The sequence below is a fragment of the Anguilla anguilla genome, chromosome 1, assembly GCF_013347855.1.
Source record: "Anguilla anguilla isolate fAngAng1 chromosome 1, fAngAng1.pri, whole genome shotgun sequence".
NCBI lineage: Eukaryota > Metazoa > Chordata > Actinopteri > Anguilliformes > Anguillidae > Anguilla > Anguilla anguilla.
Window position 1 is genome coordinate 66,384,744 of NC_049201.1, and position 18,284 is coordinate 66,403,027.

An 18,284-nucleotide genomic window follows, 5' to 3' on the forward strand; every position below is an offset into this window, starting at 1 on the left:
CACACGATTTGATGAGAACTGAGTCTGTCATTAAGCAATACTCAAATGAATATATCACTGGAGCTGTCTGACTCATCTACACTCTGTGGGAGTCGACCCTGCAGGCTCACTGGGGCTGGGGGAATTTTACATGAGGCTCTGTAAGGATTGTCCATAGCATAAATATCACAGGTTTTAGCATTTACATGTTTCATTAGTCATTGTGATTCTGGATGTACAGAACCAAGTATTTCTTATGGAGGGCTGGCTAATGATTTGAAACACAATGATTGACGTATCTCGTCAGCACACTCTTGAGGGATGACAGATTTTGAGATTGCTTCTGAACTCAGGGATTGATATTTGGACAAAGAGCAGTAAGGTCCCATAAGCCTGGATTCAATCACCATTTGACCCACATATAATTACACTTATGCTACCAGAGGTACTCTTTACCATCACAACCCCCAGGTTAGCAATCACCAGAATTTGTTCAAAAAATTGTCTACACAAAAAAAAAAAAAAACACTTTTATGTGCACACTTGTATATTCCTTTGCAGCTAGTCTGTCTAGTGCCTAATCACTGCTCTCACAACCAATTAAACTATGTGTTTTTACTTCTGTTCAAACATATGATTATTTATAGACATCCAGTACAGGCTAATCAATCTCTTCAACGTGTTCCTCCCGTAGATGCCACTTGTATCCCATACTGCCTTTTTATCTTTCAACTGTACATGTACTGCATGCGCTTTTGGCTTTCTTATTCACCTCATGCCTTTATCGGTCTGCTTTTCCACTGTCACCCTCTCCTTGGTCCATTCCAGGACAACAGCAGGAGGGTGGACAATGTCCTGAAGCTGTGGATCATCGAGGCGCGGGAGCTGCCGGCCAAGAAGCGCTACTACTGCGAGCTGTGCCTGGACGACATGCTGTACGCGCGCACCACCAGCAAGCCCCGCACCGACACCGTCTTCTGGGGCGAGCACTTCGAGTTCAACAACCTCCCCGCGGTCCGCAACCTGCGCCTGCACCTCTACAAGGAGACGGACAAGAAGAGGCGCAAGGTGAGGGAGCCGCACTAGCGCAGGGGCCTGCGTGGGTGCGGTTACTTCTCTTAACTGTTTGGTCCCATTGTAATGGCGTCACTCAGTCATTTGAACTGCTTCATTTCTGACCAAACCACCATATTTATTTATTTTTCTGCTTTCAAAATAAGAGCCTTATGACTTTATTGAATCTATATTAAAGCTGCACAGTCCTTACTTACTTGCCTGAAACTCAACTGGAATCCCTGTGTGTTGAGTAATCTGACTTTAGAATACTGATGTAACTCACACGAACACGCACACAGCGCGCTCTCAGTGTCAGTCTCGGCCCGCAGGAGAAGAGCACTTACCTCGGCCTGGTCAGCATCCCCATCTCCAGCATCACTGGCCGGCAGTTTGTGGAGCAGTGGTACCCCGTCATCCAGCCCAGTGTCCTGGCCAAGGGAGGGGGCGTGGGGGGAGGCAAGATCATCAACGCCAGCCTTCGCCTCAAGGCCCGCTACCAGACCATGAGCATCCTTCCCATGGAGCTGTACAAGGAGTTCGCCGAGTACGTCACCAACAACTACCGCACCCTGTGCGCCGTGCTGGAGCCCCTGCTGAGCGTCAAGAGCAAAGAGGAGGTGGCCTGTGCGCTGGTGCACATTCTGCAGAGCACGGGGAAGGCTAAGGTACGCGCTGCTATGGCTGAGAGAGTGAGGAGAACTAACAGCTTTGTAGGTGCATTTATTGTGTACTATATGGCAAGGTGCAGTATGTTGTTCTTATTATTTAATTGGGAGAATGGGTATTGAAAACAAGCAACAGTGTAGTTTAGTGGTTCGAGAACTGGCTTTCTGACTAGAAGGTTGCAGGTTCAACTACGTGCTTGGATCCTTCACCTGGCTATCCTGAATTGTTCAGATAAATAGTTTCTATTGCTTTTTATTTAATGAAAACTCTCCAAATAAATGCAGAGAAGGGAGTGTAAAATATGTAACAATGTTATGCAGGGAATGTACGTACTGCAACAGAATAAGAATACAATAAACATGCAACAGTTTGTCACAGCTGGAGATCCTAGAATGCTGTGGTTTGTAGGGAAGTTGCACAGGACCCACCCATGGAGGAAGCACTTGCTGTCAGTTGTGGTTAATGCCTCTGCTGATGTCTCTCTCACTCTTTCAGGACTTCCTGTCAGACATGGCGATGTGTGAGGTAGACAGATTCATTGACCGGGAACATCTCATATTCAGAGAGAACACTCTGGCCACCAAAGCCATAGAAGAGTACCTCAAGTTGATTGGACACAAGTACCTCAAGGATGCCATTGGTGAGTTAGGGCATCCCATACTTCTTTTCCATGTCCCAGGATTTGCAATGGAACATGGTGCACTGTACCATGCAGGCCAAACAATCATTGCCAACACTGATAGGTTCTCTCATTGGGGATACTAAGAAGTGATTTTCTTTGAAAAGCATCAATGCTATGGGCTACATGACCCATGTCATGATGGAGCCATATGTTATATATAATTATAAACAGAATGCCTGTGCATATTAGCCGTTTTGAGGGTAACGTGTGTACACTTGTGTATTAATGGAAAGTGTGTTTCATTCAGGTGAGTTCATCAGAGCCTTGTACGAATCAGAGGAGAACTGTGAGGTTGACCCTATGAGGACTCCACCTTCTGTCCTCCCCGACCATCAAGCCAATCTGCGCATGTGCTGCGAGCTGGCACTCTGCAAGATCGTCAACTCCCATTGGTCAGTACTTTGCCTACCTAGACACTGTGCTAAGCCAACGCTTATTTGACTAGCATTCATGAAACTTAATTTACCTCAGTATTTTGTCCATATTCATGTCAGCCATGCATAAAGCTCAGTGCAGTACATACAATAGCAACTCCCCCACCATCTCTCTCTTCACCATCCTTCCTCTCTCTCTCTTTCTCTCTCCTTGTCTTCCTCTCTCTTTCTCTGTTGTCCCTCTTCTCTCTCCTCTCTTCCCTGTCCAGCGTATTCCCACGGGAGCTGAAGGAGGTGTTCGCCTCCTGGAGAGTTCGCTGTGCGGAGAGAGGGAGAGAGGACATCGCGGACCGCCTCATCAGCAACTCCCTGTTCCTGCGCTTCCTCTGCCCGGCCGTCATGTCCCCCTCCCTGTTCAACCTGACCCAAGAGTACCCTGACGAGCAAACGTCCCGCACCCTCACGCTCATCGCCAAGGTGGTGCAGAACCTGGCCAACTTCTCCAAGTCAGTTACCTCATTCATTATGGCAGATGCATCCTTTCATTTTCTGCTTGCTTATCCCTGGAACATAATTAATGAATTAGTTCTGCACGTACAGCACACACTCGATCAAACTGCTTGTCAATAAAGGTTTCAATACAATTATCTATGTCTATATTAGTAATGTTAATTATTCACTGGTGAGAAATAAAACCAATGATGTTGCTTGCTATGAGACAAGGATGAGCAAAATATGAATAATAGTTTGCTGAAAAAAATATATATGAATGATGTGTGCATGATTAAGATTTTAGTATGTCTGTGTTTTTATTTTGATGCCCAATTATGATGTGTCATTCTATCTCCCTGTTCTCTTCTTTCAGGTTTGGCAGTAAGGAGGAGTACATGTGGTTCATGAATGAGTTCCTGGAGATGGAGTGGGGCTCCATGCAGCAGTTTCTGTACGAGATCTCCAACCTGGACAGCATGACCAATGCGGGGGGCTTTGAGGGCTACATCGACCTGGGCCGGGAGCTGTCTATCCTGCACAGTCTGCTGTGGGAAGTCATGGCCCAGCTAAGTAAGGTACTGTACAGTACAGAAGGCATAGTTAATCAGTAAGGAACTATACAGTACAGAAGGCATAGTTCATCAGTAAGGTACTGTACAGTGCAGAAGGCTTGGTTCATCAGTAAGGTATTGTACAACACAGAAAGCGTAGTTCATCAGTAAGGTATTGTATGGTACAGAAAGCATAGTTTGTCATAAGGTACAGTACAGTAGGAATAGTCTATCAGTAAGGTACTCTACAGTACAAAGGGCATTGTCCATCAGTGAGGCACTGTGCAGTACAGAAGGAATAGTCCATCAGTAAGGTACTGTTCACTGCAGTGGGCATAGTTTATCAGTAAGGCACTCTGCTGTAGTAGAAAAAAAAGGCTGACAGAATGCTGGGATATATAGCCAAAAGTGTTGAGTATAAATCCAAGGAAGTTATACTTATTTTATACAATACATTTGTTAGACCACACTTGGAGTATTGTGTGCAGACCATACTACATGAAAGACATAGAGGCTCTGGAAAAGGTTCACAGAAGAGCAACCAACTTGATTCCTGGTATGAAAGATAACAGCTATAAGGAAAGACTGAAGATGCTTAATCTCTTCAAGCTTAGTAAAAGGAGACTTAGGGGTGATTTGATTGAGGCTTTTAAATTCATGAAGGGGATCAACAAAGTGAACCACAAAAGATTCTTCAGATTGAGTTCTGTTAGTAGAATGAGGGGACATAAATTAAAATGGGCGAAAGGTAAATTCCGTGCAGACATTAGGGAGATTTTTTTGACACAGAGAGTGGTCAATGTGTAGAATAGCCTGCCGGGTCACGTAGTAGAGGCAGAAACTCTGGGGATTTTCAAGACTAGGCTTGATATGGTGTTAGATACCATCTAGTCTGTAGGTAATCAGAGCATTATGTACAATTTAGTCAGGAAAATGGCAAGCATTGTTGGGCTAAATGGCCTGTTCTCGCCATTATGTTATGTTATGTTTTTTATGTTATGTTATGTTATGTTACGAGGGCATAGTCCATGGCCAGACAGACTTGCATGCCGGTTCCAGAACACAAAAAACATTCCAAAACAGTATTTGGAATGGAAAAGTTTGCAATCATCAGTATAACTATTAAATAATTAAATAATTATTTTTATTGATTTTATGCATCACAACACACACACCTACGCACACACACACACACACACACACACACACACACAATACAACATAAAAATAAGTTCTGTGATTAATCAGAATTCAGCATGCAGTCACAGCCCTGAATTAGCATTTCTGCAAAGCAGTGTAACATTAATGAATTGAATAAGATAGAGAGAGAGATTAAAAGGAAACTGCTGAATGTACATTTTAAAGCTGCCTTGACAGGGTCTTTTTCTTGATGCTGCTTTTATCCCAGAGTGGACCAATCTTTTTTTAAGAGGGTCAGCCAAAGTTTTGATTTAATCCTGGTCTAGATCTCACCTCAGTAAAACTGTTCACTTAATTTTCCCCAGTATCCAAGCTTTTAAAGTAAGGCAAACTTGAATCTGACATGAAGCTGTGCTTTATTCTTGAGAGAAGTGTTTCAAGTGCACAAGCAAGGCATGCAAGCTATTGGGAGGCATCAGTTCACATGAACCTTCTCCTGTGAAGATTTCCATAGCCTTCCTTTCAATTCTCAATGGTACCATGCTCTTAATTCGCAGTAATAAGGTACGTCTTTCCCTCTCGAAAGGCATCTGAAATTGCTGAGAACAAACTTAACGATCCAAAAGTAACTTTCCTTCTTTGCTGTCATTCTTTTTCCAATCTCTCTCTCTCTATCTCTCTCTCCCTTGCTCCATCCCTCCCTCCTTCTCAGGATGCGATTATCAAACTGGGCCCCTTGCCACGCCTTTTGAATGACATCAGCATGGCCCTGCGGAACCCCCATTTGCAGAGGCAGCCGAGCCACCAGATGGACAGGCCACCCCCTGACAGACACACGGAAAGGTTGCTCTCCCGTCCCAGCTTCACCCGGGGCATGTCCTCGGACTACCAGAGCTTCATGATGAGGGACCTCAATAGGTAGTGATCTGTGTGAGCTGCAGTGCATATAGCTGTGGTGTGGCCTAGATTTGCACATGCTTACTTTCTATTCTCTCGCACAATCCTGTCTCCGATCTGTAGCTCAATAGACATGACTCGACTGCCTTCACCTACCTCCGGTCTCTCCAGTGGGGGGGTCATGCCCCCGCGGGCGGCTATGGGGAGCTTCGCAGATCGGGATCACCAGCATCGGGCCTCGAAAGACGTATTCTATGTGACCCGCCCCCCCTTGGCCCGATCCAGCCCGGCCTACTGTACAAGCAGCTCTGACATTACTGAGCCAGACCCAAAGGTACTTACCCTCAGAATCTGCCTAGGTGGGTCCATTACATTCAAGCTGTAAGATGAAACACAGTGATGTGATGTACTCTATACTGTAAGGCCTTCAGAATTCTTTCCTCATATGTGTGATACAAAGAAAATACATATCTTTTGGGAAATTTTGCATTTCCAAACAACTGAAACATAGAGTGCTGTAAAAAAGAAAAGAAAAGTATTTGCCCCTTCCTCATTTCCTCCATTATTACATATTTGTCACACCGAATGGTTTTAGCATCTTTCGACAGAATGTAATATTAGACAGAGGGAACCTGAGTAAACACAAAATACTTTTTTAAATTAGTACTTCATTTATTTAATGAAAAAAACTGTCAAACACCCATATCTCTCATGTGAAAAAGTATTTGCCCCCTTAAACTTAATAACTTTTTGCACCACCTTTTAGCAGCAATAACTACAACCAAGAGTTTTTGCATCGCTGTGGAGGAATTTTAGCCCACTCTTCTTTTCAGAACTGTTTTAATTCAGACAAATTGGTAGGTTTTCAAGAAGGAACTGCTCGTTTCAGGTCCTGCCACAGCGGTTCCAATCTGGACTTTGACTAGGCCACTCCAAAACTTTAATGTTTTTTTCTTTTCGGCCTTTCAGATGTGGGCTTGCTTTTGTGTTTTGGACAATTGTCTTGCTGCATAACCCAATTACGCTTCAGCTCACTGAGAGATGACCGGACCTTCCTAAGAATTTTCTGGTATAGAGCAGAATTCATGGCTCCTTCAATAATGACAAGTTGTCCAGGTCCCGAGGAAGCAAAGCATGCCCACACCATCACACTACCACCAAAATGTTTGACTTTTGGTATGATATTCATACTGAGAAATGCTGTATTTGCTTTATGCCAGACATAATGGGACCTGTGTTGTTCAAAAGGTTCCACTTTTGACTCATCTGTCTATAGAACATTATCCCAAAATGCTTGGGGATCATACACATGCTTTTTTGCAAGTGTGAGATGGGCATTGATGTTTCTCTTGGTTAGCAGTCGTTTCTGCCTTGCTGCTCTCCTATGAATCCCATTTTTGCCCAGTCACTTTCCAATTGTGGAGCCATGAACTCTGCAGTTCTTTGGATGTTCTTCCAGGACCTTTTTGTGATTTCCTGGTTGATTTTCACCACTGTCCCAAGTATTCTCCATTTGGAAAAACTCACTGTTGTTCAGTGGAGTCCCAGAGCCTTAGAAGTGGCTTTGTAAACCTTTCCAGACTGTTATATTTCAGCAACTTTTTCCCCATAACTTCTGGAATTTCCTTTGATCGTGGCATATTGTGCTTGTAAAAACTTTGTGGTGACTACGTCAGTCTGATAAGTAAGGTTCAATATGAGTGAGGTTTAGATTCAACAGGGCAGGCTACAGTCAAGCCTGGCTGTGTTCCATCAACCAAATCTAATTATCAATAGTTGATAAGGGGGCAACTATTTTTTAACATAGGCGATATTGGTGTTTGATAACTTTTTTCATTAAATGAAATAATAATTTAAAAAATCAGTTTTGTGTTTACTAAGTTTCCCTTTGTCTAATGTTAAACTTTAAAGATATGAAAACATTCAGTACAACAAATATGCAATAATAGATCAAATTAATACTGAAGCCTTATCATGTGCTATCCATGATAAGGTACGAACTGGTGTTGGACTTTCTAAATTTTGTCCTTTTCATACTTATGGATCACAGTGCAAGAGAGGAATTGCCCAGAGAAACTTCTAAATAAAAGATCATTAGATAAAAACATAATAATAATTTTAAAGATAATTAGAAAAGGCCCTGTGGCTATTCCACGGGTCAGTTGGAGCAGTAGGTTCCTTCTGGGTTCTTCTCGGCCCTTGAAAATAGCCTTTCAATCATTTTAACCTCAAACCTCAAAAGGGGCGACATAGCTCAGGAGGTAAGACCGATTGTCTGGCAGTCGGAGGGTTGCCGGTTCAAACCCCGCCCTGGGCATGTCGAAGTGTCCTTGAGCAAGACACCTAACCCCCAACTGCTCTGGCGAATGAGAGGCATCAATTGTAAAGCGCTTTGGATAAAAGCGCTATATAAATGCAGTCCATTTACCATTTACCATTTACCAAACCCACTCCCCTCTCAGTGTTAACAAAAGTGTGTTTTTGATGGATATCCAGGACTCTAGAATGAACAGTGTCTCTAACCTACAGTCTGTGGGCGACATGCTCAACTCCTCCCAAGCCTCCATCTCCGGTCTGGGCAGCTATGGGGGGCTGGGGGGCCTCGGGAGCGGCCTCGGGGGGCCGCTGCGCGCAGGGGGGCGCCTGTCGGCTGGCTCGGGGGGATCCAGCATGTCCGGCGGCCTGCGGCTGAGCCAGATGGGGACCACCACGGACTCCCTGTCGCAGCAGCAGCAGGCGGCTGCCCTCCGCTACCCGCTGTCCTTCCAGAACCCCCTTTTCCACATGGCCTCCGACGGGCCCCAGCTGCACCACCAGCACAGCCGCGCCCAGCCGCCGCCGCCCCTCCTCCTGGCCCCCGAGCCGGAGGTCGTCCACTCCTCCTACGTCCCCGCCTTCGGCCACGGGGGCTTCTCCCGCAGCGAGGACCTCTCCACCCTGAGGCCCGGGGCCAACCTGGGCCAGCCCAGCATCATCCACTCGCACAGCTACAGCGATGACTACACCCGGCACAACCAGGCCGACTACAACCGCCGGCAGCTGTCCATCCACATGCAGGTACCCTGCGTGGCCAGTGAATCCTGACAGCTTCTGCGCTTTGTTACCAGTTACAGGAAAAAGCTAGCTCACAACTTGGTTTTTGTCACTGGAAATTTTGTAAAAGGCTTGACGACTAACTAAGTTCCCTGATATCAATGGCCTGCTAATATAGATAGTTAGCTACTGAGACACAGAAAATGAGTCACCATCCTGATTCACCCAGCTTACAGTGAACTTGTGAATATTCAATAAAGAATCATTAAGCATTAATCATAAGCTCATCCAGCTTGCCTATTCAGGCATTTCACTTAGGAAGAAGGAAATTTTGTTATGTTCCCATTTATACATTTTGAAATAGTAGGAATACATATTCTTATGGCTTAACAAACTCTGTAAAAGTGAAAAAAGTGATTGCACAGGGCATTTAATTTAGATTGACTCGCAGAAAATGGTGAGAGCAAATGATCATGTGCCCAAGGAATTTACTAATTGATGATTGGAGAGACGCAAAACAATATTATGTTTTGGTAGCATTAGTGCATTCATATTATGATATAGAAGTCCCTATACGTAAGTGTACAAATTTATCAAAGCATTATATTCGTTGTTTATCATTAAACGGCATCATTCTTGTCACATTTTTCTTTATTTAAAAAGAAACTGTTTACTGAAGAGATTTTGCAACTTTTGGATGATTTTTGATGTCAGCCAAAATCTGCTTATCTACCAAAAAATACAATACAGTTTAATCCAGATGATCTCTCTGCTGCCATTAATATTTTACTTGAGGACTTTCATTAGAGTTTCCTTTATATTGCTAACTGTTACTGTAATTTTAAAGATGAATGTTATTGCCACTTCACTAGTACAATAGTTATTTCACAGCTCAGACAAGCTGTGTTGTGTTTTACGCCTAAGAATTTAGGGATGCATGCTAATCCAAAGTTGTGTTTGAAAACATGTAGCTATTGTGTATCTCTAGTGAATCTGTTAGAACAAAGTCAGTTCTTACATGTTGAACTACACACTCCAGAGTTGTGTAAGAGATGTGAGGCATTGGTTTAATATGGCGACCTTCCAATCACCTTCCTGTTGCCTCCGTCAGGATAATATCCAGCAGCAGCAGCATCTTGGCACCTCTCATTCCTCCTTGGCCACGCCTCCTTCCACCGTTCAGCCAGTTCGCCAGAGCTCTGTAGCTCCTCCTCCTCAGCGTGTCAAATCCCAGACCTCCCACCAGCTTTCGGTCAGTTCAGCTGCCACCCCAGCGCCCCCAGCTAAGGTGCGCCCACCCAGTGGAAACCTTCTACAATCCCCAGAGTCCGGCTTCGGGGTCCGACAGGCACCGCGGCAACAGCTGTCAGTCAAGGACAGCCCCGCCCCTGGTCTGCCACACCAGCAGAGTTCAGTCAGAGAGAGCCAGGCCCCCCAGGGACCACAGGGTGGAGTGACGCAGACCCAACAGCAATCACAGCAGCAGCAGCAGCAGCAACAGCCTCAGCAACAGCACTTACTGAAGCCCTCTATCAGCAAACAGGTGAATTAGAAGCACGTATGCACTAGCTACTTATAGCATAGCTTTGTTAAACAGCTAAATGATCTGTTCCATCATGGATGGCAGTACATTATAAAGGGCTGCAACCTAGGCTTGTAGCCTAAAGGCTGCTAGTTTGATTCCCACATGGGTCACTACTGTTGTAACCTTTAGCAAGGTACTTCACCAGAATTGCTTTACAAATTGATACTGTGCATGTAACGTTGTAATATCTCATATTTGTTATATACTTTATGAATATGAGACATTTTACTTAATAATTTTGCTTTACGTGTACATTAATAAAATTTTCTTATTTGTGATTGTGCACAAATGCACAGTGAGGCAGAGGTACACTACATTTCTTTTAATATTTTCTCTATTTTATGGTCAGTCATTTGGCCTGTTAACAATTGTGACACCCTTTATGCAAATATTTGTTGTTGTTTGTTTGAATAAAGTGTCAATTAAACAATAAATGAATAATATTGAGTATAACAACTGTTATGCATATAATTCAAACAGAACATATATTTATCGTAACTCCCCTGGTACCTTTGTCTAAATCTTTAGTGTTGAGCATTCTCAGACAGACTGCAGCTAACTGCAGCCAACTGTTGCTTCAAAGTATGAGCTGTAAGCCAAGTGTATGTGAGATTAATATTTGGTTTAGCAGACCAAAATAGCAGTGCAGCCTATCCATATGTGACTTATAAGAACAATTCTTAGGGGTAATCTTTTCATTATGAAATGCCATGTGCTGTTATATGTAGTCCAAAAATGGGCTTTTGTGTGATTTGGAAAATTATGGCTACAGCAAGTGCTTCTGGGTGCAAAGAAATAAGAACATGGGTCATTGATGAGGCCGAAGTAGGTTAAAAGCAATTTTACAAGATTTAGCTGTAGTTTTTAGTAAGCATTGCCTTTCAACAAAAAAACAGTATGCCTAATTACCTCTAACTAATCTCTGGCACTGTCAAGCCTCCAACATTTCCAATCACAATTTTTCAACTATAAAATTGCGGGGATTTTTTTGGTTCTGTGTTAAAGGGTTTGGTTATGATACATGATTTTTATATTTTCATTTGTATTCAATTCTCTCAGGGTTCTCAATCGCCTTCAACCCTAACCCCCAGTCCTGCTTCTGAGCGAACTGTAGCCTGGGTGTCCAACATGCCTCATCTCTCTGCTGACATTGAGAGCTCACGCATCGACCGGGAGGAATTCAAACTCAAAGAGTACTCCAAGAGCATGGATGAATCACGTCTAGACAGGGTCAGTCTGTGTATCCCCTCTTACCTGTGCGTCCCCTGACCCCTAACTGTCTGTCAACCTTTATATCTCATAGTGTGCCATTTTATACATGCAGAGCACAGTAATACCAAGTAATGTATATCAAGTAATACAGTACAGTAATTGCAGACTAAATTTATAGAGTATAGAAGTATAATTTGATCCAAAAATGACTATATCACAGTTATTGGTCGGTAAATGTAATAAATAATTGCTTGATTTATCACATTGTGGGGTCATGTTTAAGTCATCGCTGCAACACCATTATGAGTTTTTTCCATTTGCTTTTGGACCTCTGTGGCTTTAGCACCTTTGTCCTCACTTTACAAATCCTTTTGCCCTTTTTTTATTCGGCTTATCCCCCCCTCCACATCCGCGAGCATGACCCCCGACTCCCACCCACACCACAAAGCTCGGCTTTAATTGTTTAAAAAGTGCTCCTCAATGCTGATCGACATAGCATACTGTGAGGTCACAGCTAGAGATCTGGCATCTCTGAATGACCTGAGTCATGTCTCTTTCATCTTCTGCTTCTCAGTGCAGATGTCCAGAAAATGCAAGTCATGTCTATCAGTGGCGAACAGATGGTGTTAAAAAATGTGTTCATGAATAATTTAGACTGGAGCTGAGGAATGTGATCTTGAACAATAATGAGTCATTGGAAGCAAACAAACTTGAGAGACAGTTTGAGTGTAAAAACAGCTCTGCCCTTCACAGGCCCAGTTAAAATGAACTTGGCGACCTACACTCTTCTTAGGCTGTTTTATTCGTTTTATCCAAAGCACACGCAAGCACAGTACCTTTACAATGTGTAGCTTCTTTGTTATAAATTGTCTGGTTGCTATTTGGTATCGTGGATGCAGGCTTGAATCTACAGTCAGGCACCGATTTTGCACCCATGAATGAAGTTTTGAATCTGCTTCAGTAACCAGACAGAGTGAATGGAGTCACGCGTATACCACTATACCAGCAGCCATAATGCTCTACTCATAGCTGTCTGCTGGAGCTAAGCAGGTGTGTGTTTGGTTATTACCTGATGGAGGACCTCCTAGGACAGAGCTACAGAACTCTAGGTCCTGTGGACCATAGTATCTGCGAGCATTTGCTTCGACCATGCACTAAAACAAACCTGATTTCGCTAAACCACCTCCTTGGTTGAGGATGTAAGCTCATTAGTGAAATCAGGTGGTGTAGCGCGGGGTTGAAGTAAATACCTGCAGACACTGCAGCCCGCAGGACCTGGAGTTCAGTAGCCCTGTCCTAGGAGAGCAAGATTGCTGCTTTAAGAGGTGCTGGTGAACCAGTAGGGGGCATCCTTTGCAGTGGACCAAACCGGACCAATGCCCCTGCACAGTGATGGGGGCACTGGCGTGTAGAAGGTGCTCTCCAGCGGATGAGACATTAAACCAAAGTCCTGACTCTGTGGTCATTAAAGACCCCATGGGGGTATTGTCCTGGGCTAATTCCCTTGCAGCTCTACACACTTAGGGCTCTATTTTCAAACCATGGTCTTAAAATGAGGTGTGGTCAGGCGCATTGTTGGCGCGTTGCTATCTTGAGGCAGCGGAAATCAATTGCATGATTGAGCAACAAAAACCTGGTCTTCAGACAATGGCACAGTATTTTACTGTTATTTTAAGGGTGCATTATTAAGATAGTAATATTCGCCTACATAGGCGGGTGCACAATGCGCAATATGAAAAAAAAAATACATGTCATAATGGTTAGTCATAATATTGGTAATGTAATATTATATTATATATATTAACATAATATTCATAATATAACATTTGGTGGAATCCTGCTGTTGCCGTAGATGGTCTGCTCATTCGCTTTCACTTCGCACACGAGCAGATCTGTTTCCTCTGCAGGGAAGCATACTTTCCTATTACTTAGCAAATCCGCCATTATAATAGCAATCCGCCAAGGTGCAAGCACACCTGGCTTTTAAAGGGAATGAGAGATGACACTCTGATTGGTTTATTTCATGTTACGCCCAAAACACACCCATGATTAATTAAGAGACTAAGTACAACCCCTTTGAACCATGCACCTTACTTTGCGCTCAGATTATCCGCCGTTAAACTAGCAAAAGTGGATTTGGACAGGCCCTAAATGCACTTGCGCCATGCACTTTAGAGCATGCGCTTAGATCATTAAAATAGAGCCCTTAGTCTTTGTCATTACTACAAAAGTGAGCCGAGTTCTCAGTTGATCAAACTGGTTAAATTAAAAATATTTTTTTTAAAACGATTACAACTAATAAACTGATAAATAAAAAAACTGATTAATAAAAATGAATAAATTCACTGAAGACTTTATGAACTGCAGTAATTCACACATATGGCATTAGGTGGTGCCAGAATTCCAAACCTCCTTCTATGAGGATTTGTCAATCCATATAACATTTTTAGGTTAGAATTGCATTGCAATTCCATATAAAAGTAAATGAATGTTGCCAAAACAAAAACACTGTATGAGCACATGGTAATATATTTGCTTGTTTACCCATCTTTACCTCGCCTTCCCTCTTAGGTACGAGAATATGAGGAGGAGATCCACTCCTTGAAGGAGCGGCTCATAATGTCCCATCGAAAGCTGGAGGAGTACGAGAGGCGGCTCCTCACCCAGGAGCAGCAGACCAACAAAATCCTTCTGCAGTATCAGAACCGCCTGGAGGACAGCGAGAGGAGGCTGCGGCAGCAGCAGGCTGAGAAAGACACCCAAATTAAAGGAATAATCAGCAGGTAAATATAGGGGTGGAGGGTGGAGGACAGAAAGAGACAGAGAGATGTAGAGAGTGAAGAGCTCAAAAGGGTTTAGAGATGGGAGAGGCAACATGTTCATCAAAGACAGAGAAATCAAATATAGCTTTAGGATAATATCTACACACATCTCACTGTCAGATACATTCAGGCTCATTTGTGCAACAATACTGTGATTTTCTGGATGGGTATTATTGGTCAATTGATTCAATGAAAATAAACACATATTTATCAACCATAACAAGGACAGTGAAGTAGTTGCCAGAGCTGATCAGTGTGTTCTGCAGTTAAGATTGTTTTTGTCACGTCTGACAATGCTGTTATTTTGGCAATGTCGTATCTGGCAGTACAGTAATCATAGACTAAGTCAAAAACAAAAAATAAATTGAGTTAAATTCAGTAGTGATTCAGTAGGATGTGAATCTATACTTGTACCTGTGACTGTTACATCTCAGTGTACATGTGTCATGTGAGACGAGAAGAGCATTTTAAAGTCATTCTGAATTGTACAGTATGTAGGCTAGTTTCCAGGTTTGTGTTGGTAAGATAAGATAGAGTTAAATAAATTAATTCTGACATCTGCAGGCACTGTATGAATAACTATGTATGTTGCATATACCTACACGACAGCAGAATTTGTCTTGGGTAAATATAACACAGTAATAATGGGGGCATCTATCCAAACATAGACTCCTTTCTGATCCTTCATTATCTTGCCTTCTGTCTTTTCTTTTGCCTTTCATGTGTGTTCTGTAAGCAGGGGTGGTCTCCAATTTACATATAATGCACAAAGAATAGAGCATAGAGTGAAACATACAATGCTTATATTGCAGCATACAAAAAATCTAACGCAGTAGTGTCTAGCTACCAAACGCCCTCTACCATAAAGGCCTTTTCCTTCCAAACCCACATAAAAGTATGGCTTTCTGTGCTGCGCTAATCATTGTCGTATGATCTATTATCCATTGTTCATGAGCATTACCAGTGAATTGTCTGGATGTGACCAATATGTGCATAATGTAGACCTAAGGTAATAGTTTTTAAACAACAAAGGTAAAACAACAAACAAATAGATATAAAAACTTACTATGTCATGGAAAGTGTATGGTGAGACATGCTTTTTTCCTGTAAGACAACACCAACATCACCATTCAGTGTCATTCAGTTACAGTAGGATTGATTTAATTCTTTTCAAATCAAAAGGTGATTGGTCAAAATCTTCATGTTTTTCACAGATTTCATATATTCTACACTCCCCATTCACTCTTATAGTTAAGCACATGACAGAGAACTTTTGGTTTTCTTTATGAAAAATTAAATGTATCTTCTTAATTATTGGACAACTCATTTTTTAACTTATGGTTTAGGAGTTAAGTCTATATTCATTGATGTCTTTTACGTTGGGTGATGAAACTGATTAACTGGTTGCTGTATGAGCATGTGCCGGTGTTCCCCTATTGCCATGTAATGTGGACATTACAGGATAGAAAGCGTATAGGGTTGCATCGTAAAGTACATGACCCTAGCCAGATCTGTTTTTCTGTGGCTTGAAATAAGTGACAAAAAGTATAGCTATTCCCATGGAAACACCTTATTATAGACTGATATCTTTATTCATATTCAGGATAACCTCTGAAGATGTTGACAATGTGAGCCCTAACCTGGAAAATGGAGAAAACTGAAAAAGCGGGCATGAAAAAAACAACGTGCAGAAATACCTGCTTCCCCACTCCTCTAATTCTTGTGAACTAGCACCACCTGTCCTTTACAACTCTCCTAAACTGGAGTCTCACTTGAGTGGAAGAGTTTTTGCTTGTGATTTTTTGCTGGTAGAAGAAGTGCTACAATGAGGGGATATTGAAGCAGGAGCATCACTGGATTAAATGCGTTGAAATCAGGGAGAATTCTTTTGAAGACTAGTGTGTGAACTGTTAAGTTACTGCAAAACTATCTGGATAAGGCTGCTAAATTTTTAAGTCATCATCGCATTTCTAAACACTTGGCAGTGCTTGGTGAAAAAGCACAATACAAAGAATGTACTGTAGCTAGCAAGCAGAGTGGAAACATTACTGAAGAACAAGTGAACAATAAATGGCATTGCTAATTACTCACATCCGGATGGATTACAGCAGTAAAACCTTTGAGCCTGGTATGAAGAATGAAAATGGAAACCAAAATAAGGACCCTAGAACATTTATTGGAAGATACCAAATAGAGTTTGCCTTTATAATAAGTTTGATAGTAGCATTGAAAGAAGGTTTGAATTAGATGCGATGTATTTTAAGAACATGTAATGTAACATACTCTGTGACTCTTGATTTCATTGAGATTCAGTGGAGTATCGAATTGGTTATGGTAACTAAGTTTCATTGTAGCATATACATTCAAAATATATTTGAAACAATAACCCCACAATTATGCCAATCACTGCTCTGCTATTTGAGCTAAACATTTGACCAAAGTGACTTTAAGATTCCTGGGGACATGTTTGTGGAAGGTATTTAGCAGGGCACGGTAGCAGTGATGTTTTCTCAGGTGGGATTTGTGTAGAATCCCAGCCCATACATGTTTCTCCGAATGACACAATCAGACATCAAATATTGATCAGACACAAATATTCTTTCACAAATTTTTCCTTAAAGATTGAATTTTAATTGTATTTATTAATGCACCAATAATTGATTGATATTATACTGCACAATCTAAATTAGTGATACACAAGTTATTATGTTGTCTGTTACTTGTAGCCTAATGGAACCTTCAGTACTGTATATGTCACAATCAAGTAGCGATGTGTAGATATATTGTATCATTAAAATGTTGAAAGAAAACAATATTTTCTAAAATAAATCTAGTTTATTGCAATAGCATATGTATATTGTTTAAGGTATGCAATAATATGTGTGGAATTTATATAAAGGTAAGCAATCTATAATTGAGTGGGCAACCATTCCCATCTGTTTCAAAGATGGACATAGCAGTCACGAGTGCTCGGCCTGTCTAGTGTCAGGCAACTATATATGAGTAGCAATTGGGTCTTGGCCTAACTGATGTCCATATTGTAGTTACAATTAGTGTCAAGGAAGATTTATAGTTCTACAATTCTCAGGCTTTGTTGAACTTGGTTGTCTTCAAAAGCAAATCAATAGAGAGATCACATCATGTATAACGAGAGTGTGCTTTTTGTGCTTGATTAAGTCTATAGTGATGCTTGTGAAATTACTCTATCAAAACTCAAAGTCAAAAATGATACAAACAGAAGTATATTTGTGATATTTAGTATATATTAGTAATGCTGAGATTAGTTAGATTGATTTGATAATATTTTTTTCTAGTTTTTTATTTAAAAGTTTTTTGTTTTGTTACTTTTTTGACAGTGGCAGAAGGCAATGTGCTGAAAAATATGTGACCCTGGATGTTTCAGGGGGGATTAAACCAAACTGCAGTAATTTCATTTTCCCTTGTGTCACATAGACTGAGGTTCACAGATTATAGACATATTCTCTTACAAAATGTTAGGTTGCATTGTTCAAATTTAACATTTTATTTATCATTTATTATGTTAGTCTTTCACTGTGGTAAATAGAAAAATAAGAGGATTGCCAAGGCTGTTTATAATGCATTGTTAACAGTGGCTGGCCAGTACTTTGCAATATAGGTTATAGCAAAGGTCTTGACATCTTCCAACCTGAGAGTTTCCATCATTCAAATATGATGCCTTGGAATCCTGCTTCCTTTCTGAATTGCACCAACCTCCCAACAGTTTTCCCTGCTATAACTGGTGTTTATAAATTCTCACTTTGCTGTGACTGCATG

General features: G+C 41.8%; 1 protein-coding gene across 1 annotated transcript in view; it reads left to right on the forward strand.

Annotated features, from left to right (window-relative positions):
* Positions 1-18,284, forward strand: part of syngap1b (synaptic Ras GTPase activating protein 1b) — a 106,813-nt gene that overhangs the window by 68,544 nt on the left and 19,985 nt on the right. Inside the window, 12 exon segments of the mRNA XM_035380815.1 lie at positions 808-1,047; positions 1,365-1,700; positions 2,197-2,341; positions 2,631-2,775; positions 3,027-3,263; positions 3,623-3,824; positions 5,653-5,858; positions 5,961-6,171; positions 8,367-8,894; positions 9,982-10,413; positions 11,515-11,685; positions 14,239-14,450. Coding sequence (XP_035236706.1) covers positions 808-1,047; positions 1,365-1,700; positions 2,197-2,341; positions 2,631-2,775; positions 3,027-3,263; positions 3,623-3,824; positions 5,653-5,858; positions 5,961-6,171; positions 8,367-8,894; positions 9,982-10,413; positions 11,515-11,685; positions 14,239-14,450 — 3,065 coding nt within the window.